The 24467-nt window shown below is 49.6% G+C and overlaps 1 protein-coding gene across 1 annotated transcript in view; it reads right to left on the bottom strand.

Moving 5' to 3' along the window:
• The window catches only part of LOC121836040 (chymotrypsinogen B-like), a 35480-nt gene extending 11325 nt beyond the window's left edge, over positions 1-24155 (bottom strand). The window contains exons 1-2 of the mRNA XM_042290678.1: positions 24107-24155; positions 6994-7213 (exon numbers count right to left, since the gene is read on the bottom strand). Coding sequence (XP_042146612.1) covers positions 6994-7213; positions 24107-24155 — 269 coding nt within the window. The remainder of the gene's footprint in view (positions 1-6993; positions 7214-24106) is intronic.
• Positions 24156-24467: the final 312 nt, after the last annotated feature.

Below are 24467 nucleotides of genomic sequence, written 5' to 3'. Positions count from 1 at the left end.
TGAGGAATTCCATGGCGAGCGAAGAAGCTCTTGATCACGTCGATGACAACCTGAGCTGTCGTGCTTCTTAGCGTTACAACATCTGGGAATCGGGAGTAGTAGTCCGCCACCAGGATAAAGGTTTGTCCGTTGAGGTGGAATAGGTCCCTGCCGAGCATTTCCAACGGACGACCGGGGAGAGGGGTGGAGACCAGCGGCTCCGACAAGTTCACACGAGTGGAGGCGCACTGTTCACAATTGGTAACCATGGAAGTGATCTCCGCAGTTATGCCTGGCCACCACACTGATTCTCGAGCTCGGGCTTTGCTACGGTTCATTCCCTGATGACCCTCGTGCAGCAGCGTCAGCACTGGCAGCCTCAGTGAAGAAGGGATGACTAAGCAGGCACCCTTAAGAAGAACACCGTTGCAAACACATAGTTCATCCATGACGGCAGCATAGTTTCCGAGATGCAGCGGTAACTTTGACTTCTGCGGCCACCCGCGCTGGCAAAAGGAGATCCGTGCACTGCGCTCGCCATCAGAGCCTTATGCTTTCCTCACATCCTCCAAGCTGACAGGCAGTACTTCGGAGGTGCTGTCGACTACCTCTGTGGCAAAAAGTTCCACAGTGTTCAAAGGACAGGGCGCCTTTGGGGGAATCCGCGACAAGGTGTCTGCTGTAGCCAGCAGCTTTCCAGGCACATAGAGCATCCAGAACTGATAGCGCATAGTCTTGACTCTGAGTCTCTTTACCCGCGGAGGTAGCATGTCAAGCTCCATCTTTCCTGAACAACGAAACAAGGGGCTGGTGGTCCGTCTCCACGTCGAAGTTTACACCACGAACCAACTCGTCGAACTACTGGATGGCCCACACCGTCGCCAATGCCTCCTTTTCCGTTTGACTGTATCGTTGCTCGGTGTCTGTCATTGACCGCGAAGCGAAGGCGACCGGTCGACGTATTCCCGACGGCTGAGTCTGCAGCAAGACGGCACCGAGTCCAAAAGAGGTTGCGGCTGCAGAAACCGTCGTGGCATACGCCGGGTGGTACTTGGCCATGCTCCGGTCTGAAGTGAGCAGCTCCTTGATCTTTGCGAACGCTGCTTCTTGTTCATGCTGCCAAGTCCAGCTCGTAGTTTTCTTCAAGAGGACTCGAATTGGGGCAGTGACGTCAGAGATGTGAGGCAGGAATCTTGCTAGGTGGTTTACCATCCCAAGGAGGCGTCTGACGCCAGCAATGTCACTCGGAGGATCCATGGTCCGGATGGCTTCCACTTTGCTGGGATCCGGCCTGATGCCTTCTGCCGAAACAATAACTCTCAGAAAGGAGACCTCGGAGACTTCAAACCAGCACTTGTCTTTGTTCAATGTGATGCCAGCTCCTGCTAGCCGAGACAACACCTGCTTGAGCCGAGCCTCGTGCTCCTTCTGGTTACGTCCAAAAACGAGAATATCGTCGATCAGTTTGGCGACGCCTTCCTGACCTTCGAGGATTCTGGCCATTTGCTTTTGAAAGTACTCCGGCGCCGAGGTAATGCCGAAGGGGGGTCTACAGAAACAATAACGGCCAAAAGGAGTGATGAAGGTCGTGAGCTCCTGCGAGCCGGCTGCCAGCCTGACCTGATGGAAGCTTGCTGTGGCGTCCAACTTCAAGAACATGGCCGCGTCGCCCAGGAGACCAAGGACCTGCTTGACTGTCGGGAGGATGTGGCGCTCGCTGAGTAACACTTCGCTGAGCCGTGTCAGGTCGACGCAGAGTAGATACGCTCCGGTAGGCTTCGGGACGACGACGAGTCCGGAGCACCATGGGGTTAGTTTGTCGACGCGACGAATCACTCCATCGCTCTCCAACTTATCTAGCTCGTGCCTGACGACCTCTCGCAGCGGGATGGGAATCCGACGAGGTGCGCTGAGTGAAAATGGCACGGCGTCTGGCTTCAGGCGAATGCTGTACTCGTCCTTGAGTGTGCCCAGTCCGCGAAACAATTCGGCATGTAGTGTTGTCTCGGGAGCATCCACAGCACCTAGGAATTGTACAACCTTGAGAGCCTCAATCTCCGGCAGACCCAAAAGAGGTACGGAAAGGGAGTCCATCACATAGAGCCGCGGAGAGCTTGTCTTCCCTTGCCACTGCAGTCGTGCCAGATACGACCCCAACACACGCCGCGGTTGACCTCCGGGTCCTGTCACCAGGCTTTCAACCTTGTCAAGCTTGGCCGGCACCTTGGAAAAATCACTCCGTACGGCAGACACTTCCGCTCCAGAGTCCACCTTGAATTACGCAGTGTAGTTATTCACGGTGACGTCCACGTACTTAGCCTTAGCGGATGTTCCCACAGCGTGCAGCTGGATAGAACCGAGCTTGCTTTGCTTGACTTTCTTTGCACGGCACAGTTCGGCGAAGTGTCCCTTCTTACTGCAGTAGTTGCAGAGCGAGTCCCGTGCTGGGCAGTCTGAACGCGCGTGAGGCGCGCGACCGCAAAACGAATAGGCCGATGACTCACGGGGATGCCCTGCTCGGGCTTGCTCCCTGCTCTGGCAAGCAGTCTGCTTGCACGAGCTGCTTTGGCGTCCGAGCGCCGACGGGATGGAACTTTATCTTCTTTCGTAGCGTCGACTTGGACTGCTAGGGAACTCTCGTCGCTTGGCCGCGCAGACGCTTTCTCTTTATCGGCGTCTTCGGACTGACGTGCCTGGGTCCAGGCTTCAGTGAGAGTTAACTTAGCGTTCCGACACAGCTGCTCTGAGAGACGCGTGTCACGCAGGCCGACGACAAACCTGTCACGAACTAGCCGCTCTTCTATCGTCGCTGACGGGTAGTTGCAGCGCTTCACGAGCTTGCACAACTCCGCGTAGTAGGCATCCACGCTTTCGTCAGGTTGCTGGATGCGTTTGTGGATACGCGAAGACTCGTAGAGCTCGTTGGCTGGATGCACGAAGTGCGCCGTAAAGTGAGCAACCACTGCGGCGTACGAGGCGAGGGACGCCGCGTCGAGCGAGAACGTGTTGAGCAGCGAACGAGCTTCTGGACCCATACAGTAGAGTAGGGAGCGTACCTGGACGTCTTGAGGCGCTTGTCCAAGCCCAGACACGGTGACATAGTCGTCGTAGTGGTCTTGCCACGTCGGCCAAGTCCCGACGTTCGAAAAGTCAAACGCGTCCGGCTGCCGCAGATTGACGCCGACCCACTGCGGGCTGGATTCCTTGGACATGATTGTAGTGTCCTGAAGGCTAGCGTCAAGGTCGGTTCACTTCTGACACCATGTTTGATGGATTGAGGGCCCGTACCGTGAGGACAGGGTGTAGCGAGCCAGGATGCGACCGACACGTTTTAGAACACAACAGAGGAATGAACTTAATCAAGCGACAACCAGTAAGTACAGCGAGAGGGGGCGCCACAGGAATGCGGCAGACTATTTACAAAGTCAATAGGTGGCGACCTCTACACCCATCGAGTCTTTCTTTGGCTGATTAAGAATATCTGCAGGCAGCAACTACCAGACGGATGCACGTGCCGTTCTTTCTAGTTTGGAGAAGCTCTTGAAGACCGGACTCATTTCTGCTTCCAAGAACAGCAATGTAGTTGATTCTACAAGCCACGAATCCGAGGCCCTCCGTGGCGCCGCTAAGCCGAGAGATGTGTAACCAAGCCGTTTCCCGGTAGAGGCGAAAGGCCTCCTTGAAGATCACCTAAGAAACCAAACAAGTTTCCTTCCCACGGCGGACATGGCTGCAGTTGCCATGGTAGGTGGCTATCTGGCTCGTGTCATCCAAGAAAAGATCGAATACAGTAGCTGCATTTCACTCATGGCGAAACCAACCTCCTCTGCCCTAAGTGACAGCCTCATTCGAGAACAAGACAGAGGAGGGCTCCTGTACCCCTCACGTAAGCTGGTACATGTGTTGTACGCTTTAAAGAAGTATATCGAAGTGATCGTGAGCAAGAGGGGGTTTTGACAAAACCGTTTGTTAACTCAAAGTGATTCGTAATTTTTTTTTTTTTTAAGAACTTTGTGGCTGCGATGTCAGGGCGTGTCCCATTGGTGCCATTGTTTGAAATGTTTTTTTGGTGGCGGTGTTGGGTCAGGATGTATAAAAGGAGGGAGAACTGAATAAAGTGGTTAGCTGTGTTTGAGACGTCGTCGTGTTTCTTCCACCCAGTCTCAGGTGGTCAAAAATGGTAAACTTACACCAGCTCGCCTGCGCCCTAACTGTTTTTTCTCCAAAAGGAAGCCGTCGAAAATGCTGTTCCCACGCTGGTGTACTGTGAAGTTCCGAAGTGTGCTTCCACTGGAAACCACCTGCATCTCCTGCAGCTTGTCTGCACCAAGTTCAAGAGACCCGTTCTCATCAATTATGCTTTGTCTGTGACGGACAAGAACGACCTGGCTAAGGCTTTCTTCTCGAAACCAGTGTCTCGAAAATCTCTAAAGCTGTGAAGAAACCTGTAGTGTGGATTCTGTTGTACCTTCCCTGACAATAAATTCAGGTAAATTCTAGCATAATTGCTTATTCCCTTTGGATTGCATTAACACCGAAAGTTCTTCCAAGTGTTTGTTGTTTGAAACTGCGAAACATATATTTCATGTAAAGAGCCACGCAGGTTCTGTCGCACGAAAGTGGAAAGTAGAAAAATATAATTATTAAATCTACATTGCATCCCACTAGCAGATGCTGGTCGGAGGGTGCTCTGGCTAAATCCCGAAAACACCTGAGGATCTCGTGCTTTGTTATTAAGCAGAAACAAAGTATACAGGAAGCAATTCTTAGCGCGGTGTGTCTCCTCTGGACTAAAATTAAAACCGGTGAAAAGCTAAAATGGTCAAGCTTGGTGCCAGAATAGGCATATAATAAGGCCACCTGAGCATGTGATAATGCTACTGCACTTTGGCATAGATCTATCACATTTCTTTAACATATTGTGTGTCGCTCATCCTGAACTGGCGGCGTACGGCGCTACGCGCTACTTCCGCGCGTCGTCTGCTCCATGCTGGTCTGCAGGCGCCGCCTAGCGGCGCGCCTCCGAAGTAGCCCCGGCGCAGCCAAACAACGGTGCGCCGCGCCGTTGACCAAGCATCCCACATAGAGGAGGCTATGACTCAGTTCGCTACTCTTAGTATGTGGGATCTTCCAAGTCAGAGTTTTAAGAGCCTATAGCCTGTTTATTTAAAGCAGCAATTATGGTGCCATTGATCATAAAATGTGTTTAGGGAAGGAATAGAGTTCTTATTGTAAATGTGCTTAACAATTGTAACACAAAAATACTAACGCCAATTATAGCGCACTTCCCTCCCGTGATAATTAGAGTATCCTGTTTCCCCTCAAAATAACCGGGATACCAGCATTGTCGCGCTAAACTCCTCTAAAGAGAGCGAATTTAGCGGCCCAGCTTAGAAAAACTCATGCATACAAACCCAGCGCTAAATAATGAGAGCGTTTTTAGTATGTATGACATATTGTGTGATAAAAATATTTGTCGGAATTTAAGTTATAGTCGTATAGTGCTAACGTCAGCAGACCCGGGGGCGGATACAGAGTGGGGAGTGGCGAGATAAAATGTGGCTCAGCAACCCGAGCTTCTTTTCCTTTCTGATCCTTCAAAACAAAATGAAACAATATCATAACATTTTAACACGTATACTTTCTTCCACAACACTTGAAAGAACCCATCACGGCAGTGTACGGAGGGCTAACAGCAAAAGAGACTGGAAAGTTTTTAAAGATATCTGGCGGCCCAGAGACACTAAGCACGAAGTTCCACGAGCTTGCAGCGATCGGTCCTCCCACGTGATGTACGTGAAAGTAGACGCACCAGAGTTTGTAGAGTGTAGCATAAGCATTCAAGAATATTCTTAGCAAAAATAAAATCTGTTTTTTTTTAGTTCTTTTTTTTTAATATTGAAAAGAATCTCTTTAATCTGCGGGGGTAGATCAGCGAAGGCGCAGTTACTGGAGTTCCATCTACATTGTGCAGGAAATCCGTATCGGAGGAGAAATTCATCTGAAATGTCGACTTAATAATCGCCATAAGCGCATAGTGGAGTTGACCCAGGTACGAAGCTAGACAAACGCCTCACACGGCACAAGTTGGCAATGCAACGAGCCTAACTTGGGCTACAATAAGGTCTTGCTCTCTTACGCTAACTAACGCCAAGGCGTTAGTAAGCGTAAGAGAACTTTTCTTTGGCGTTTCTATGGCTTTTCTCCGGCTCACCACGTAAGTTCCAAAGTACCAGGTTTGAACCAAAGATGTCACTTATGAAAACTAACTGGATCCAGCAGAGAAGCCTAAATCTGGCACTTTTTTTTGTCAATTTTGACCTTACGTTACAACATAGAAACACAACAACCATATGTAAAGCATAACACTGGCACTTGATTGCCTACTTAGGCCAAAACGTGGAAGGTGGCAGGCTAATTACCAGCAGGGAAGCCTAACTTTGGCATTTGTATGACTAATTAGGGCCAGTATACTTAAACACTAACCAAAGCAGTAACGTTTGACTTTACCTTAACTTTTCGGGCTTCGTAAGGCCCTAAAATATCATACACGATGCAACATTTAGGCCCCAAAGAACTACGCGATCTGAGAAGCTTCTTTTAAACAGCGATTTTGGTAGAACCGTGGTTTTTTTAGTTGCATCATATTGATCCTTAAAACTAAATGTATTGCAGAGGAGAAGACGCGCACTCCTGGCTTACTTATTTTAGATGACGACTTCTTACAAGAACGTGAGAGCGCACCCGCTATGTAGGCTTCACTGATGAAATCACACACACACTGGTTATTCCTCAAAAAAAAAAACATTTCACAGGTATCACCTAGGGCCGAGCAGTGCCCCAGAAATGCATATGTATTTGCAAATCCCCAACCTTTATTGGCTCGTCTCTGCACCTCGCCAACAGCCGACTTTTATAAACCAACATTAGCCACCTTGAAATCCCCGAACAAAATGGGGATCCTGGAATCATAATACTTTATTATTAAAGACATATATATATATATATACGTACTTATAACAATGAGCAGCGGTCAAGACATACTGGTTACTTATTAAAACGCCGCCGCAATAGAATTTGCCATCAGCAGTATACAGCCCCACCATCCACGGCCAGTGGTCTGGATGTGCTGGTGTGCCGTTAACGATTCGTTCGGATACAATATCTTGTTGCTGACGCCGTCCACAGTCGATTCCAAATACATCATTGTTTACGGGCCCCGTGATTGAAAATCCTGTAAACAATGTTTGGGAGATATGTATTACAAGGCCACAAATTCTAAGCTGCTACGCTTTCAAGGAGATTTTGAACTAAACAAGTTATCTATGTTTTGTCATTTTTTTCGAAAACGTTGGCAGACCACATCATGGTTGGTTCGAAGCTTTTAAGTGCATTGAACAGGACAAAACCATTCATATTATTCGTCTTGTTTAGGAGCGTGTGAGCAAGATATCGATTCGATTAGGAACGGTCCTATGCATCTCACGCTGTCTACATTTGTCATCGCCAGGGTATCTCGACTACGCCCCGCTTTGGTGTTGATGTCGATATTTATTACGCGCCTAAAAACTCCATGAAGGTATTGACACTGGTGCACAGCAGAAGTCAGTTGACATAAAAAATAATAGCATGCAACTCATGAAACATAAAATAACTATATCCCATAAGAGAGCCTAAGTCATAATAAATTATATTACAAGTACATTCGGCTATTCACAGGTAAAATATTGTGTGGAAAAGAAATTGTCCTATACACTTGGCTATTGAAAAATATCCTAACTCGATGTAATGGTGATCCTCCAAATCGCATGTCATGATTAAGCACTCCGCAATGTCGCATGAATTTAGCTGAGATACGTAGCTTTACGCTGCTCGAAAAAATCCGGTGCATCAGTATGACCTCAGATGCGTTTTTGTAAAAACACTTCGTGTCTACAATTCCCACGGTCAATCAAAGTGCCGAGATTCAAAATTTTAAAACAAGAAAATGGTATTCGAAGTTTAGTCCTCTGTGAAAATTCCTATCATACACTATGCGAACCAATTTAAATTACTGCGTCTTAGAACCATACTTGCCATTTATTTTGTCCAGTCCTCCAATACGCCACAGGATATCAAAATCAGGCCAGGTAGTTTCGGAAAAACTATGGAGGCGAAGAGGTCTCACGCCTTCTTGGCATGACACCTTCTGCTCCTAAACACTCGTTGGCAGGCCTCGCTCATAATGGCTTCGGTATATGACCGCGTAGGGGTAGGCCTCGCATAGCCCGATAGCAGCTGTAATTTTTCTTTTTGTTTTCGTTGCCCATTTCTTCACATGTTTGCCTGCTACGTCGAGGCACGTGTTATTGCGTATTGTGGAAGTGATGTTGTTATTGAACCCGCAAACGTTTACGAAGTAGAGGTGTTGAAAAACACAACATATTTTACTCGGGGTTATACGCCCCTCAACGATTTCTGGGGCAACGAATGTTTATTGTAATTTAAGCACTCACTTCCCTTTAACGTTAGCATTGACGTCATGTCTTGTTGGCAACTGAATTACAAATATCTGTAGGCTTTTTGTTTTTATTTCCTTCCAATCTTTTTTTTTTTTCTTTTGTAGAGGATTTGATTGCCGTTTTAGCCTAAGGTTTCCACATGGAGGAATACCGAAGAAACGACAATATATTGTCCAATGTTTGAGATCGGCCAGTAGATACGAGAAAACTAGATTACAGGCGGTTAATAATCAAAAATGAAATCTGAAAAATAAAAATAAATGAAGCGCTGCTTTTTTGATTGGAGACGGCGACCATAACCTCGTCTCTACTTTCAGGCGCGGAAAGCGAAGACAGAACTAGCCTGCTCAGATGGAAGTCCCCGTTGAGCGACTATACCCACTGTGAGATGAAGGCAGGTGTTTGTTTGTATTAGTGAAATTAATCGGGAATGCGACATTCAAAGTTGTCTGCAAGTACCGGAGCATTACCTGTTCCGACATATTTAGTACAGCATACAAAGGTCAGGATGTTCTCTACAGACACGATTGTAGAATTATCTTCGGATGACATGTCAAGCAGGTCCGAGGCACCTTTGCTTTTCACATATCTGTGCTTCGAGCAGATTTGAAGAAGGTCTTAGTTTAACCAATGTGACGTACCAAACGTGACATGACTAATGCGAAAGAATGTGACACGACCAATGTGACACAAGAAAGAGACACGCCTCAGAAAGTCTCTGCAGATTGTCTTTTATCGGATGGTATTATATGACCACGACATTAAGGAATTTGGTTGAAACACTAGCCCTATTAAATAAACCGGGACCACCGCCCGCAGAAATTTGTTTACCGGGCGTAATATTGTCACGAATGACAATTGATGAGGCATTGATAACCGAAGAAACTAAACATTTAATGGGGCGAACTTGTGCCCAAAGAAGGTAGCAGAAGAAAACAGCAGAACGTCGCGGACGTCGATGTCGGCGAAACCGCAGGATCGAGCGCTGGGGCGAAATGACCTTGGCTCGCCACGCGAAGCCCCTAATGTACACGCCTGTGCTTCTGGAATGGTTGGCATAGAAGGTTCGACGCGTAGAACATTCTATCCTCGAATTAGCAACACGGTTCTCGAATTTACCAGAATATCACATTAGAGACAACGAAAATGCGTACCCACGGCCTGGAATTGAAGCCTGGTTTTCTGCGTGGAAGGAGAGCGCGATAACCGTTAGGCCACGATCGACCGCGCTGGCTGCTTGGTCAGCTGAGCTCGTGGCAATATATCAGGCAGGTTATATATACACCAACTCATGTTTACAAACAAACCGGAGCGCCCCTAGTGGACGCCATCGGCGCCGCGCATGCGCGGGGGACGGTGGGCAAGAAGCTCGCCGTCGCCCATAAACAAACCATTGAATTGCGTTGTTATCGGCGTCCGTGTGAGTCCCCGTGCTCTCGTTTGCGTTGGAATTGTTTTTTCTACGTCCTCCTAACAATGTATGACTACTTGAGCAGCATCAGCAAAATTAACGAGGCTCGTAACATCGCAAAACTCTGCGTGAATAATGGGACGTGCGGCGATTCATTTTACGTGGACGCCGCAGAATGGGCGCTAAAGTTTGACTCCCACTATGAGATTCCTCTCGCTATTTTCAGTCGCGACGTCGCTCGGGCTGCAAAAGCGTGGACCGTAGCTGAGATTGTGGACGTCCATACTGAAAGCCGCAAGTAGAATCGGGCATTACAAGTCGGTGACGGCCAGTGGTAGCAATGATCAACATCTTCTTGTATCTACTGTTTACACTTAGCCTACTTACCCCAACCAACCTTCAAAAGTGTTTTGAGGCCAGCACTTAGTTCTTATCGCAATTACCGGGTCAACGTTTGGTTTACGGGCCGCTGTCGTTTGAATGAGCTGACGACAAAAAGCAGACAAGCTTGGAAGAGCAGACGACAGTTCGAACGGATGCGCATTGGAGTGCGGGCAAGAAGCACCGCGTCCCGCGTCAACAAACCATTCGAATGTCTCATTGTCGGCGTCTGTGTGAGTCTGTATACTCTTTATCGCGTTGGAATGGTCGACTCTACGTCCTCATAAGCAATGTCTTACGACTTTAATCGCCTGAGCGAAATTATCAAGGTTCGTTACGCCGCTGAACTTTGCGTAAATAATTTGACGTGCGGCGATTCATTCGCATGAATGCCGCAGAATGGACGCCAAGACCATGATGAGATTCTTCTAGCTATTTTCGCTCGCAACGTCGTTCGGGGCTGCAAAGGTGTAGAAGGTAGCGGCGATGATCGACGTCGATACTGAAAATCGGAAGCTGGAACACACCAAGCGTAACAAGTCGGTGAGGGCCACTGGTACCAATCATCAACATCTTGTATCTACTGTTTTCACCGAGCCAACTTAACTCTTTTGAGGCCTGTAATTACTTCTTATTGCAATCACCGGGTCAAAGTTTGGTCTACGGGCCGCTTTTGTTTGAACGAGCAGACGACAAAAAGCAGACAAGTTCGAAAGAGGAGACGAAAGTTCGAACGATCAGGCGGCCGTGTGAATTTGAAGACTCACTGCACCCGCTGGTGGTCCGGACAACTTGGCGGTTTTCTCTCGTTCATGTTGGAACACAATAACTACATCTGGCGAGCACAAAGTGTTGCCCGCACAAGCAATCGTAGTTCGACAGCGTCTGGTTTGCCCTTGTCACGGCTACTATCCACGTTCTCGGACGAACGGAGGAGGCAGAAACACATGAAAACTGTTTTTCAAACCTTTCCAGACTCTCTTGGTGTTCAGAGCTTGTGTGCTCTGGGCGCGACGCGCCAGCCGGGCAGACGAAGCAGGCGAGGGTAGACGAAGCAGACCCACAACGTTTATTACCCTAGCATCAAGTGGCGTAAAGTACCCCGCGTCTCGCGGCGCACGCGCTTATCTAGATCACGATGCGCTCCTGGCGCCATCTCTTGGTCTCCCCTACATCTCCCCCCGGAGCTCGTTACTGCACTCTAGTTACACAGTTCGAAAGAAAGCGATGTTTACAAGTCCAACCGTCTTGGTGGCTTGATGGCACGTCCATAGCGTGATCTTGTAACACCTTGCGGGGAAGATGCACGATCCAGAGAGGGTGAAGAGCAGCCCGCAGTGGGCAAATCCCCAGGCTGACCTTCTTCGGGTGGTTGTCCTGGAGGCTCTTCGGCAGCAGGAAGCTCGACAGACTCCCTCGCAGTAACGGTCGGCGAGAAGGGCACCAGGTGCCGGCGGTTTCGCTGTAGGATTCCCTTGGGTGTCTCTACGACGTACGACCGTGGTCGTTGGGCAGGGCTCAGGACGCGTGCTTGACAGCTGGCATCCGTGACCCAGACGCTGTCACCTGGCTTGAGAGGATTAAGAGAGCGAGCGTTGTGCCGGCGATTGAAGTCTCTCGCCTGCCTGACCTTATTCCTGGAGTCTCGAGCCCGGAACCTCTCGTGGCTTGGCTGAACGGGTGCGAGTCGCTGCGGCAGAGCAGGAAGACGCGTCTGTAACCGCCGACCCATCAGCAACATGGCAGGAGAGACTCCCGCGACGCCCGGAGTGTCCCGGTAGGTGAGAAGCGCTAGGTATGGGTCTTCGGACTTGTACAAAAGATCCTTCACCGTGCGCACCATGCGCTCTACTGCGCCATTACTCTGCGGGTACCGAGGGCTACTGGTCTCATGCTGGAAACCGTATGACAGAGCAAAGTTTGCGAATTCCTGTGAAGCAAACTGCGGACCATTGTCTGTCCGTACAACGTCCGGTATCCCATGTCGGGAAAAGCAGCTCTTGATAGCCGCGATAACCGCTGAGGCTGACGTAGAGCTCAAGGAGACGACTTCCGGAAACCGAGAGTAATAGTCCACCATGAGAACATAATCACGGCCTTTCAGCTGAAACAAGTCAATGGCTAGGCGTTGCCATGGCCGATCTGGTGTAGGCGTTGACATCAAGGGCTCCGAGTGTACAACCCTTGTTTCCGCACACTTGTCACAGCTGGTGACCAAATGTTCGATGTGGCTGTTGCAGTTAGGCCACCAGACGCTTTCTCTGGCTCTCTCCTTACAGCGGCGAAGTCCTTGATGGCCGTCGTGCAGATGGGCCAGGACGTTGCTACGCAGAGCAGCAGGAATAACGAGGCGGCAGTCCAGCAGAAGAAGGTCCTCCGAGACTGTCAACCTTCCTCTCTCTTTCCAATACGGCACCAAGTTGGGAGGCAGCTTCCTCTTGTCTGGCCATCCCTCTTGGCAGTAGCGGACGACGAGAGAACATTCTCCATCTTCAGCTTGTCGACGACGAACCTCTTCCAGCCTGTTAGCGAGGGGAGGTGGAAGACCTTTAAATATCTCGCTAGCGAAAATTTCGACGGAGAATACTGTAGAAGAAGACCGGACATCGCAAGGGGCACGTGACAGCGTGTCCGCCGTGGCGAGAAGTCTACCTGGTACGTGCCGAACGTCGAATTGGTAGCGCATCAGCTTTATGCGCATTCGCTGAATTCGCGGTGGCAGCAACTCCAGCTCCTTTTTTCCCAGCAGGGCGACGAGAGGCAGGTGATCTGATTCCACGGTAAAACTAAGCCCACGCAGATATTGGTCGAACCGAAGAACAGCCCAGGTCACGGCGAGAGCTTCCTTTTCTGTCTGACTGTAGCGTGCTTCAGTCGGAGTCAAGGACCTTGAAGCGAAGGCCACAGCACGACGAGCTCCAGACGGCTGATCTTGCAGCAGTACCGCTCCCAGGCCAAATGAGCTTGCATCTCCAGAAAGTATCGTAGGATAGCGTGGATGGTACTTTGCCATGCAGGTTTCCGAGCCCAGCATAGCCTTCAACCGCTTGAACGCGTCATTTTGGCTTGCTCCCCAGGACCATGCGCTTGACTTGTTGAGAAGTGAACGGATGGGGGCAGTTACGTCCGAAAGGTGCGGCAGGAAGCGTCCAATGTGGTTCACCATCCCCAGTAGACGGCGAACGCCTGCAACGTCCGTTGGCGGAGGTAGCTCCCGAATGGCTCGAAGCTTGTCGGGATCCGGCGAGATACCATCTCCATCGACGACGACTCCGAGGAACTTGACCGAGGGAACCCGGAATTCACACTTCTGGTCGTTGAGCTTGACCCCGGCTTGCTCAAGTCGTCGGAGTACCTCAGCAAGGCGTTGATCGTGCTGTTCAAGGTCTCTACCGTAAACAAGGACATCGTCGATCGTATTCACGACGCCAGGCAACCCCTCCAGGACCCGTGACATTTGGCGTTGAAAATATTCGGGTGCAGACGCCAGACCAAATGGCAGACGACGGTAGCAGTAGCGACCAAACGGCGTGATGAACGTCGTTAATTCTTCGCTTGCGTCGCTGAGCTTGATTTGGTGGAAACTGGAGGTCGCGTCGAGTTTTGAAAACACTTTGGCCTCGCCTAGCTGCCCCAGGATCTGGTCAACCGTCGGCAGGACGTATCGCTCCCGCTCGATGACTTGGTTTAACTTGGTCAGGTCGACGCACAGCCTGTACCCACCCGACGACTTGGGGACGACGACAAGTCCGGAGCACCATGCTGTCGGCTTGTCAACCCTTCTGATGGCACGTTGAGCTTCCATGGCATCAAGTTCTCTCTTGACGACGTCGAAGAGCGGCAGAGGTATTCGCCTTGGAACACTCAACGAGTATGGCTGAGCCCCTGACTTCAGACGAATGGTGTACTTTTCTTGGAGTTCGCCCAGTCCTTTAAAGATATGGGCGTCAGAAGATGGAACACAGCTGACACGAGCGTCGGAAGGCGGGACACGTCCATCCGTTTTTCCGGACTCGGCGGAGGTGGTGTTCACAAACTTGACCACGCCGAGAGCTTCTATCGCAGGTAACCCTAGAAGCGGTGTAGTTTGAGCCCGCATGACGTAAAGCTGTTGAACGGTGCGCTTGTCCTTCCACGCCAGAGTAGCTTGAAAAGTGCCCAAAACAGGCAGTGGCTGGTTCCCCGGGCCGATAAGCTCTCCCCCTACTGCGTCGAGCTTGCGAGGAACGCCTGGAAGCGACGGCGGAACGACGGTGACGTCTGCTCCCGAGTCCACCTTGAACCTTGTCACATGGCCGTTGACGCTTACTTCGACATATCTTGCCCGTTGCGTACGAACTGAGCAGAGTTCGACGGAGCCCAACTTCTCCTTGCGCTTCTTCGCGCGACAAACTTCTGCAAAATGACCTTTCTTTTTACAGAAATTGCAAGTTGCCTTCCGTGCTGGACAATCCTTGCGGTCATGCGCAGAACGCCCACAATTGCCACAAACTGCGTTGTCCAAACGCTGCTGCCGGTTACGTGCGCGCGACGACGGAGCGGATGACGCAGTCTTTTTCTTCGTCGCGTCGAAGTTCAAGGCCGCTGCAGCTTGCGCCGAACGAGAAGCGCGCTCCCTCTCAGCATCTTCGTGCTGGCGGGCTTGTAAAAGTGCTTCGTCAGCGGTGAGTCGTGTGGAACGGCACAGCTGGTCCGATAGCTTCTCGTCTAATAAGCCGACTACGAACTTGTCACGCACTAGGCGGTCTTCTATCTCGGGGCTGTTGTAGTTGCAGCGTCTGATTAGGGTTCGAAGCTCCGTGAAAAACGCGTCGACTGTTTCCCCAGGCTGCTGAGTCCTGCGGTGAAATCTTCGGCTTTCGTAAATTTCGTTCGCCGGATGAACGAAGTGTTGAGTCAGCCTCTCCTTGACGGCGGCAAACGGTTGAGTCTCCGGGGTTGGCACGCCAAGCGAAGCTAGTACGGTACGAGCTTGCGGACCCATGCAATAAAGCAACGTTCTTACTTGCGTTTCGTCGCTTGCAGAACGTAGACCGGTGGCGAAGGCGTAGTCCTCGTAGGTTTGAATCCACGTTGTCCATTCGCCTTGGCTCGTGAAGACGAACGGCGACGGCGGTTGAAGCCCCGTGGCCCCGAGGTGGACGCTCTTTTCTTCGTCCGGCATGGCGGTAGCGCTAACTACGAGCAGGTGTATCCCACTTCTGACACCATGTTCAGAGCTTGTGTGCTCTGGGCGCGACGCGCCAGCCGGGCAGACGAAGCAGACGAGGGTAGACGAAGCAGACCCACAACGTTTATTACCCTAGCATCAAGTGGCGTAAAGTACACCGCGTCTCGCGGCGCACGCGCTTATCTAGATCACGATGCGCTCCAGGCGCCATCTCTTGGTCTCCCCTACACTTGGTACAGCCCCGTCGCAGCATTTTGACAAGAAGGCAGGTTTTTTGTCTGGTTTCTCCCAAAATAACGCAGGAATGCATGTCTCGCACCGCGACTTCTGCCCACCACCCCAGACCAGAAGCGCGGCGTGACGTAGGAAAGTTGAGTTCGTCTATATATATATATTGTGAGGAAGCTCAAGGACAACACCCACTTCATCTTCATTATGATCATCATCACTGCCGTCCCCAATTATTCGATATTCACTTTCTCTTTCTCTGATCGCCTCGAGCACGGGCGTCCGTGCTTGGATTTTCCCGAGAGAGAGAGAGAGAGAAAAAATATTTATTTTAACACGCCTAGTCCGGCGCTCCCAATATAGCTCTACCACTCTTCCCCAAGTACGTTGTGGACGTGCTGGATCAGTAGTGGCAGTAGGAGGTGTTGGTGATCTTTAGGTGGAGTGATCCAGCTCTCCCAGGAGTTTGGGTGTAGGTCGGGGGGCAGTTGGTGTAAGGTTGCAGATGTGAGGGGTTTCGCGTGTGGACAATCCCACATCATGTGTATGTTGGAAGGGTGGCTTCCGCAATGGGGACAGTAGGGGTGTCCAGGGAGTCCTTGTATGTAGTGTTTGTAATGAGGGGTCATTAGAGTGTGAGTTTGAGCACGGCGTAAGATGGCACCCTCCTCGCGAGTGAAATGTGGTGGCGGATGGGGGAGAGTCGAGACGGCCATACGCAGTTCTTTGAGGATAACCGTTCGAGCTTTGTGGAGTTGCTTGCGGTGTTCACGTGGGTCGTAGAACTCAGGCCAGAGGGTAGGAGGCCCCGGATTTCCTTCAGCGCGGGAGAGCGCGTGCGCTCTTGTATTTCCTCCCATGCCCTGATGGCCTGGTATCCATTGGATGGTGACGTTCAGATGAGGGTGAGTAGTTAGGTGTTGTTGGATGAGGGCGTGTATATGGGGAGGGAGCGTGTTGTCCCGAAACTGTCGACAAGCTCCTTGACTGTCGGTGCGTATGACAATCCGATCGTGATGATGTGTGGGGATGATGATGGCTTCGGCGATGGCAAGTGTTTCGGCAGCCGTAGGAGAGGGTACACCTTCATGCAGAGTGGTATGAGAGTAGGTATTGTTAGTCACTGCCGTTCGACATCGGTCAGGGTAATAGCTGGCATCAGTGAAGTAAAGGTCTGTATCCGGCGGTTCCCCTTGCTTCGTGAGACGTTTGACACGATCTTCCCTTCGAGAAGAGTGGGCCTCCGGACACATGTTTCGCGGTAGAGGAAGGACATGTAGACGTGGCAGTGAGTCCCATGGTGGGGAGGTTGGAGGGATGGAGGGGAGCTGGGAGGTATTATAGTGCTGGTGGTCTAGTATTCGGCGGCCTTGTCGCGATGTACCTAGGCGCTCATGTTGAGCGTGGCGATGCATGATAATGCGCTCGTCCAAGGTGTTGAAGATGCCAGTTAGAGGTAGTAGGTGGTTGGGTGCGAACCGTGGAACGCCAAGTGTGAGTCGGGTGCACTTACGGAGCGCGGTTTCGAGTTTGCGGATTTGTGTGGTGGTGAGGGTGACATAAGGTAGGTTGTACACAGACTTGTACCGTACGCATTACAAGTAATCAAATTACTTGTAATCGATTACTTTTTGGAGTAATTTTGTAATCAGTTTATTACTTTTATTAGACAGTAATTACAAGAGTAATCTGATTACTTTCTGAAGTAATAAAATTACTTGTAACCGTTACAATTTGTCCACGGGACCCCCCCCCCCCCCCCCCCCCCCCTGGCACACGCCATTTTTTTATGAAATGACAAAAATAAAATGTGCATCTTTTTTTTTTCGAACGGAAAAAAAAAAAAAGATTTTTGCGGAACTGTAGGAAACGAAATCAATCTATTTCTATGTACAGTTTCTGTGAAATGTCCGTTTTGTTTTTTTCGAGCTGGGACTGGGAGTGGAAAGCCCCAGGGAAGCCACAGTGCGTGACAAAGGTCATTCAGGGCGAAGTTTGAGGAAGCAGAATGTAGCTTTTTGAGTCCTTCGTTCAAACTAGCCCCCTCACGCACACACACACAGAAATAAAAAAATATTTAAAAATCCTGCTTAGGGTACCTACTCGCAGCCCGTAGGAGAACCAGAACCGAAGAATGCCTAAAGCGGATGCAAAATATTACAAAGGCAGTTGAAATATTTCCCCATTTCCCCTACGGGGTCTTTGTGACAAGCAATGTTTCGAGTTTAAAAGCGGTCGGGGCGATCTCTTCCGCTAATGGATACTACACATGATCCGTTTCGAATCCTGGAGCTGCTGCTCTTTTGTATAACATGCGAGCTCATCCACATGTGAATAATAAAATGAGCGACGCAAACTTTGAGCGACAACCCTTGCTCAAGCTTAACAAGATCTAGAACCCCCTCCGCTCCCCCCCCCCCCCCACACACACACACACACACTGGCGAACGCCCAAATCATTAGACGTCTTCAAACGAATTCTATGCTTTTGTCCGCATTGTGAAGGTGCAACGACCACGAAGCGGGAGCCAGTTTTTCTTATTCAATACTTGTGCAAATGTGAAATATAGGTTGGAAGTAGTTCATTGTTATGAGCGCTAAAGATGTGTCTTCACACAATAAAGTAATCGGAAAAGTAACGATTACTTCTTTAAGTAATGTCCAATTACTTTTGCCGTCAAGTAATCAAGTAATCTAATCGAATACTTTTTAGCCAAGAGTAATAGTAATTGTAATCGATTACTTTTTTTAAGTAACGTGTACAAGACTGGTTGTACATGACTCGGGTGTAGACCAGGGCTTCGACCGTTTTACGCATCTCATGTTCTTTTAGACCTCGGTTGCGCCTGGATACTCTAGTGAGCATATGGTGAATTTCGTTTATCTGCTTTGTGATGAGTGATAACCACTCGTCCGCTTTGCCGTCCTGTTGGAGGAGGAAGCCTAGCACCCGTATGGTGCGGCGGCGAGGGATGAGGGTGCCATTTATATGTAGTTGAATGAGTGCGCGGTAGTCGTCTGCCTTCTGTCCCGTAGCGTTAGAGACAACGATGTATTCTGTTTTTGTGGGGGAGCACGTGAGGCCAAGTTGCGTTATGTGGGTGTGGATTGTGTCAAGTCCGGCCTGCACCGTGGCTTCCTGGTCTGCTGGGGAGCCGGTGCAGCACCAAACGGTGATGTCGTCCGCATAGATATTGTGCTGTAGGTGCGGGATTTCGTGAAGTTTACCCGGGAGATTCTTCAAGGCTAGATTGAATAATGTGGGAGAGAGAATAGCCCCCTGTGGTACTCCAGCTGTTAAGGTATGGTCAGGGGATATGAAGTCATTGACCTGTATCTGTACTGTTCGATCGGTTAGAAAGGCTTTGACATAATTATACATTCTAGAGCCGGGAGCCGTGTCCAAGAGGTTACCTAGTATTGTGTGGTGCGCTACAGAGTCAAAAGCTTTGCGAATGTCTACGCTTGCTATGGTACGCAGTTGTGTAGTACTGGCATTCTGGTATATATCTTCGTATATACGAAGCATGGCATCTTGTGTGCTAACATGTGATTGAAAGCCCGTCATAGTGTACGCTAAGGAATCTGTGGTCTCTAGATGCCATTGAAGGCGATTTAGAGCCATTCTCTCCATAAGTTTGCCAACACAAAAGGTGAGTGAAATAGGTCGGAGGTTGTTGATCTGGTTGGGAGGTTTTTCGGGTTTCGGGATGGGTATGATGAGGGCCGTTTTCCACTCATGAGGGAGGATTCCAGTCTCCCATGCCTGATTGATTTGGTCGAGAAGAGGTTCGAGGAAGTGCTCGGGTAGGTTGCGTAGTGTGGTGTAGGTGATTCCATCCATACCTGGGGTTGTGTTCCTTTTCAGGTTGTGAAAAGCTGCTTGTATCTCGTTCATGCTGAAAAGGGAATTGATCCCGGTGGAAAGAGAGTCGGGAGATTCGGGAGGATGGTCGGGAGTGGGGAAAGGTTTGGTTTGTGTGGCTAAAAGAGTTTTTGTATGTCTCGTGCAAGGGATTCAGGGTCTGTTCCTGCATGCATGAGAAGCTTTGTTAGTGTGTGCCTAGGTTTAGCCTGTCCCAGGAGGGAGCGAAGGATCTGCCACACTCGAGGTGTGTGTAGTTGTCCGTTAAGCTGATCGCATGTCTGGAGCCAGTTCTTGGTAGTAAGGGCGCATGCATATTCCTGCGCCTCCTCAGTGATAGCCTGTATAGCTTTCTTGAGGGGGCGATTGGTCTTGTTCTTTTTCCAGCGTTGTATCATGCGGTGTCGTTTGTCCCACAAGGAGAGGAGGTATGAGTCTACATGTTCCTGGTCTGGGGTGTTTAGTATGTGCTTTGTGTGTTTGCGGTATGTGGAGTGTAGAATGTCTACCCACTCTTGGTAGGAGGAGGGGGTGGGTAGTTCGTCCAGTTCCGTTCGGAGTTTATCCCATTTGGTCATTTTAGTACGCAGTCCTCCCTGGGAGCTCTTTCGGCGTGTTTGAAGGTAAGTGAGCGAGGTCTGTAGGATGCAATGGTCGCTCCCCAAAGTTTCCTGGAGGTTATCCCATGTCGCTGGCACTGGTCCGTTGTACCATGTGAGGTCTGGTGAGCTGTTGTGTTCTACGCTGTTTCCTGTACGTGTGGGCGGGGTGGTGTCATTAAGAAGGGTATATTGATGAACTTACATGGCCTGCGCTAGCTTGCGGCCATTCGAAGTGGTGCGTTTATATCCCCAGGAGGTGTTGTGGCTGTTAAAGTCCCCTGCTATGAGGACCGGATGAGACTTGTATCCTGCTGAGTGTTTAGCTAGCCATCCTAGGTTTGCGTTAGGGTGTTTAGGTAGCCAGTAGGCGTTCGTGATGATAGTGTCCTTGGTGTTGTGACCTAGACGACATTGGACAGTGACGTATTCATTGGATGGTGTGTTCAGGTGGGAGGTGTCAATTTGCGTAGCAGCTATGTGTTTTGATACATAGGTGGCGGTCATGATGGGGACTGAAACGCCCGTGGGTGACCGTTTGTCTTTGTGCGTGATGCTAGGTTGTGTGAATAATTCATATCCAGGAATAGTGATTGATCCGTTTGTTTCTTGAAGAAAAATGATGTCAGGTTTGGGGTCAGCCACCTTTATGTACTGAGTAAGGAGGCCCTTTTTGCGACGTACGCCTCTACAATTCCATTGCCATATGGTGTACGTTGCTTGTGGCGTGTTCAGAGAAGAGTTAAATGCGGTGGGTGGTGGCGGTGGAGAATTAGACATCTTGGTTCATATCCATATCTATCTTTGCTGCGCCGTGGGATGTTTCTCCTTGGCTGCTTCTAGTTTGTCGTTTCCGTGGTAGCTCCAAGGCATTTATGGCCTGTTCTAGTTTTAATATAGTGGCGGCTTCGTTATCGAGGCGACTAGCCAAGTGTTTGTTGTGTTCGATGATTTGCTCTATAAGTGCGTCTCGCCTTTGGTTGGCCTGTTGCATCTGCTGTGTGGTCGACTGAAGCGCCGAAATGGCGTTTACCAGTTTGTCTACTTTAGTCACAAGGGCATCTAGCTTCCCCTCTATCGGCGAGGAAGCGGCTGTGAGCGATGAGTGAGGTTGCAAGGGCTGTGGGGTTTGCGTATAGGATGGGTGTAATGTGACTGATTTTGACACGTTAGGGGTTGGGAGAATAGGGGAGGAGAAGGGGGGTCCCTGGAGAGCTGGCTCGCTCACATTGGTGGAAGGGGTGGTAGTTCTTTGGGCCGACCCTGGTAACTTGGGGTGTGGTGTCTTGGGTGGTGGTGGTGTCTTGGGTGGTGGTGGCGTCTTGGGTGGTGGTGTTGTCTTGGGCGGTGTGGTGGACAGCTCTCTTGATGTTTCGTCCCGGGTTCGGCTCTTGCTTCTGCTCCTTTGCGAGGTTTGAAGGGCTTCGAACCGGTTGTGGGTGGGTAATTCTGGCCACGCTTGAGGGGTCAGTGGTGCCAGAGATTGGAGTTGATGTCGTCGTTTCTGTAGGGCTTGCGTCTGAGCTGCTTGGTTTGCCTGCAGTCGGGCGGCGCAATTAGGGGAAGTGGGCGGGTGGTCTTCCCCGCAGTTTACGCAGTGTGGCTCGCATTCATGAGGAGTTGCAGGAGTTTGACCCACGGGGAACTGTTTGCTGCAGTTGAGGCACGTGGTGAATTGAGTTTTGTTGGGACATACGTCGGCGCGGCGTCCGATCACACAGCAGAGCGTGCAAAGGATGCTTCGCGGCTGGTAAGGGTGCAGTCTTATGGCCACGCGGTTCATAAAGGCGTAGCGCGGTAGCCGTGGTCCCTCAACTGTGACCAGGATAGTGTTCGACGTGCCGATACGGCGGAGGTGCAGGAGCTTGGCGTGTTCCACTTCGAGGGTGTTGCGGATGTCTTCTTCTGATAATGTCGCGGGGATTCCATGCACAACTCCGCGTGCGTTTGCTGGATCATTGGCCTTGTATGTCCTGATTTCATGCTGTTTGCCTTGGATATGTACGGTTTTCAGAGCAAGTAATTTGGCCTCGGCCGAAGGTCTGTAAATGTCGATTGCGAGGAGGTTCTGGATTGTTCGTACTTTTATATAGGTGTCTTTTCGCTCGATGGTGTTGAGGCCAGCGGCATGAGGCACGTCGGCTCCAAGCATATGCGTGTCCACGCTGCCCAGGTTGATGTTGTCGGATAGTTTCACAATAATGGTCGTGGTGTGGGGCTGCCGTGGCGCCGTGCCGACACTCTGCCATTCATGGGAGTTTACTCGGTCAATATCCATGACGTCGATGTTGTCGGAAAGTGTTGTTGGACCCTGGCCGAGCGGACGGTGGCCGGGCCGAGTGCAGGGTCAAGTCGGCTGTCTCACCGAATGTCAGGCTTAGCGAGTCGGTTCCCGCAGGGGGGTGAGGTTGACCTTGGGCGATAAAGTCAGGTCTAATAGGTCCGGGATATTGCTGCTCGAAGGTCTAAGTGAGGTATACTGACCTTTTGGTGCAGCTTGAAAGGTCACTGGTGAAGTATTCCGGGATTTTCGGCAAAAAATTGCGGAGCTCGGAATGCATCAGAGAGCACTGGTCGGTGCTTCGTCTTCTTTCCCTTCCCGAGAGCGGTCGCTCAATAAATCTGTCCCCGGAACTCCTCGTCTTGTCCTCACAATATATATATATATATATATATATATATATATATATGTTTTTGCCATTTTCTTTTTCAGCCCTCTGAGCAGATTCTTTTAGCCGAAGTAGTGTTTTCCGCCCTTTGTTTTCAGGGCCTTCTTGAAAAACAATATGTAGTTGTTGCTACTTTTCCCTGTGCAGCTTCATGATTGCAGTTACATTTTTTCGTCGAATTTACAGCCTTTTTTTTAATGCCGTCTTAGTAGTTTACTCCATATTTGAGTTTTTCGCGGTTTTTCTGGAGCGACTTATGAGTATGGTGTAGGTCGTTTCAACGTTTATGACGAGGGAAGACTAGCAGAGCACCCGCCAATGTTCCGCTCTTCCAGCCGTCAAAATCGTCCAGTAACGCAACAGGATTGGCCCACGGTTGCAGCGACTCCACCCACCGTACACAGATGTGCGACTTATTCAAAAACGACTTTGTACGATTAGAAAAAAAGAAACTGGACGAAGTGCGCGTGAGCTGGTACTTATTACTCATAATGTCGTTCAACTTTCTTATTTCCCTTCTACTTTGTTGCAATAATCCTTTCTAGTCTCAGGTTTTAATCATCATAATCTATATATGATCTTTTCTTTCTGAAAACGGCAAATTAAAGTAGGATGTGGCTTCCGCAACGGCGCAACATATAGACCGATAAATGCCAAATACACAAATTACCGTTTACAAAAAAAAAAATAAAACGTCTCTAGGACCAGTCGGTATAACAGCTTAGATTAGAAATCCAATCAAAATTTCACTGTCTATAATTTTTACTACTTCGGCTTACTTCTCCGTTTCTTTGTGATTTTATATATTTGAAAATACATATGCCTGGATCAAAAACGTCGCACTTCACCTGATGTACGCCAGTGCGTATAAAACTTAAAAAAAAAAAAAACTAAAGAATACAGGTGTATCCCACTGCGCGAATCCAAATGAAACCGCTCATTCGCTTGCAACACTTGTAAAGGCTTAAAACGTAAAACAAATTTCAGCTAAATCTTCTATTGTTAATGCACAGATGGGCTCAAAAAATAACAATGCATGCCACTGATGAATTTAGAAACCTAACTGAGATGACGTCGGAGACATTACAGAGATAATTTTTATATCTGGCACTCCTCGCTGTTCTTTTTACATCAGTGATATAACATATATCCAGTGATATTAGTTTAAATATATATATATATATATAATTCTAAGTAAATTTGTTTAGAATTCCTTTCTCGATTCTCTTAGTACTTGTGTGGAGTACTCAGGCTTCAAATATCTGAGTTCGGCACCTCATATTCGAACTGCATGTATACTTACTGAGCGATGTGGAGAAGATGGCCGCGAAAGCAAAGTAGGATGAACCCATTACGACCCTACAATAAAGTGATATCTTGCTGCTTGTGTCTTTTTCTACAACTGTCTGCATTTTCTTCACTTCTGCGCTACACGTGGGAGCTTCATGAACCCCATTATACAACCGCTGCTAGACATTTGCTGCGTAGTCAAAGCCATATGTTGAGGCAACAAAAGTTCACAAATCACGTGGAAGTTGGTCGATACATCAAACGTCGGGGGGCAGGCTTAAAGGTCGTGGGGTCGACTTCTACACCCTTTTGCTTTGAGTCAGCCTTGTTTCGGCACTACGCATGCTTCCTTTTTTTCAACCGATCACGGCAGA

This window comes from Ixodes scapularis, unplaced genomic scaffold, assembly GCF_016920785.2.
Source record: "Ixodes scapularis isolate PalLabHiFi unplaced genomic scaffold, ASM1692078v2 PGA_scaffold1__304_contigs__length_218370807, whole genome shotgun sequence".
In the NCBI taxonomy this organism is placed as follows: Eukaryota; Metazoa; Arthropoda; class Arachnida; order Ixodida; family Ixodidae; genus Ixodes; species Ixodes scapularis.
This window is presented reverse-complemented; position numbering and strand designations above follow the sequence as displayed.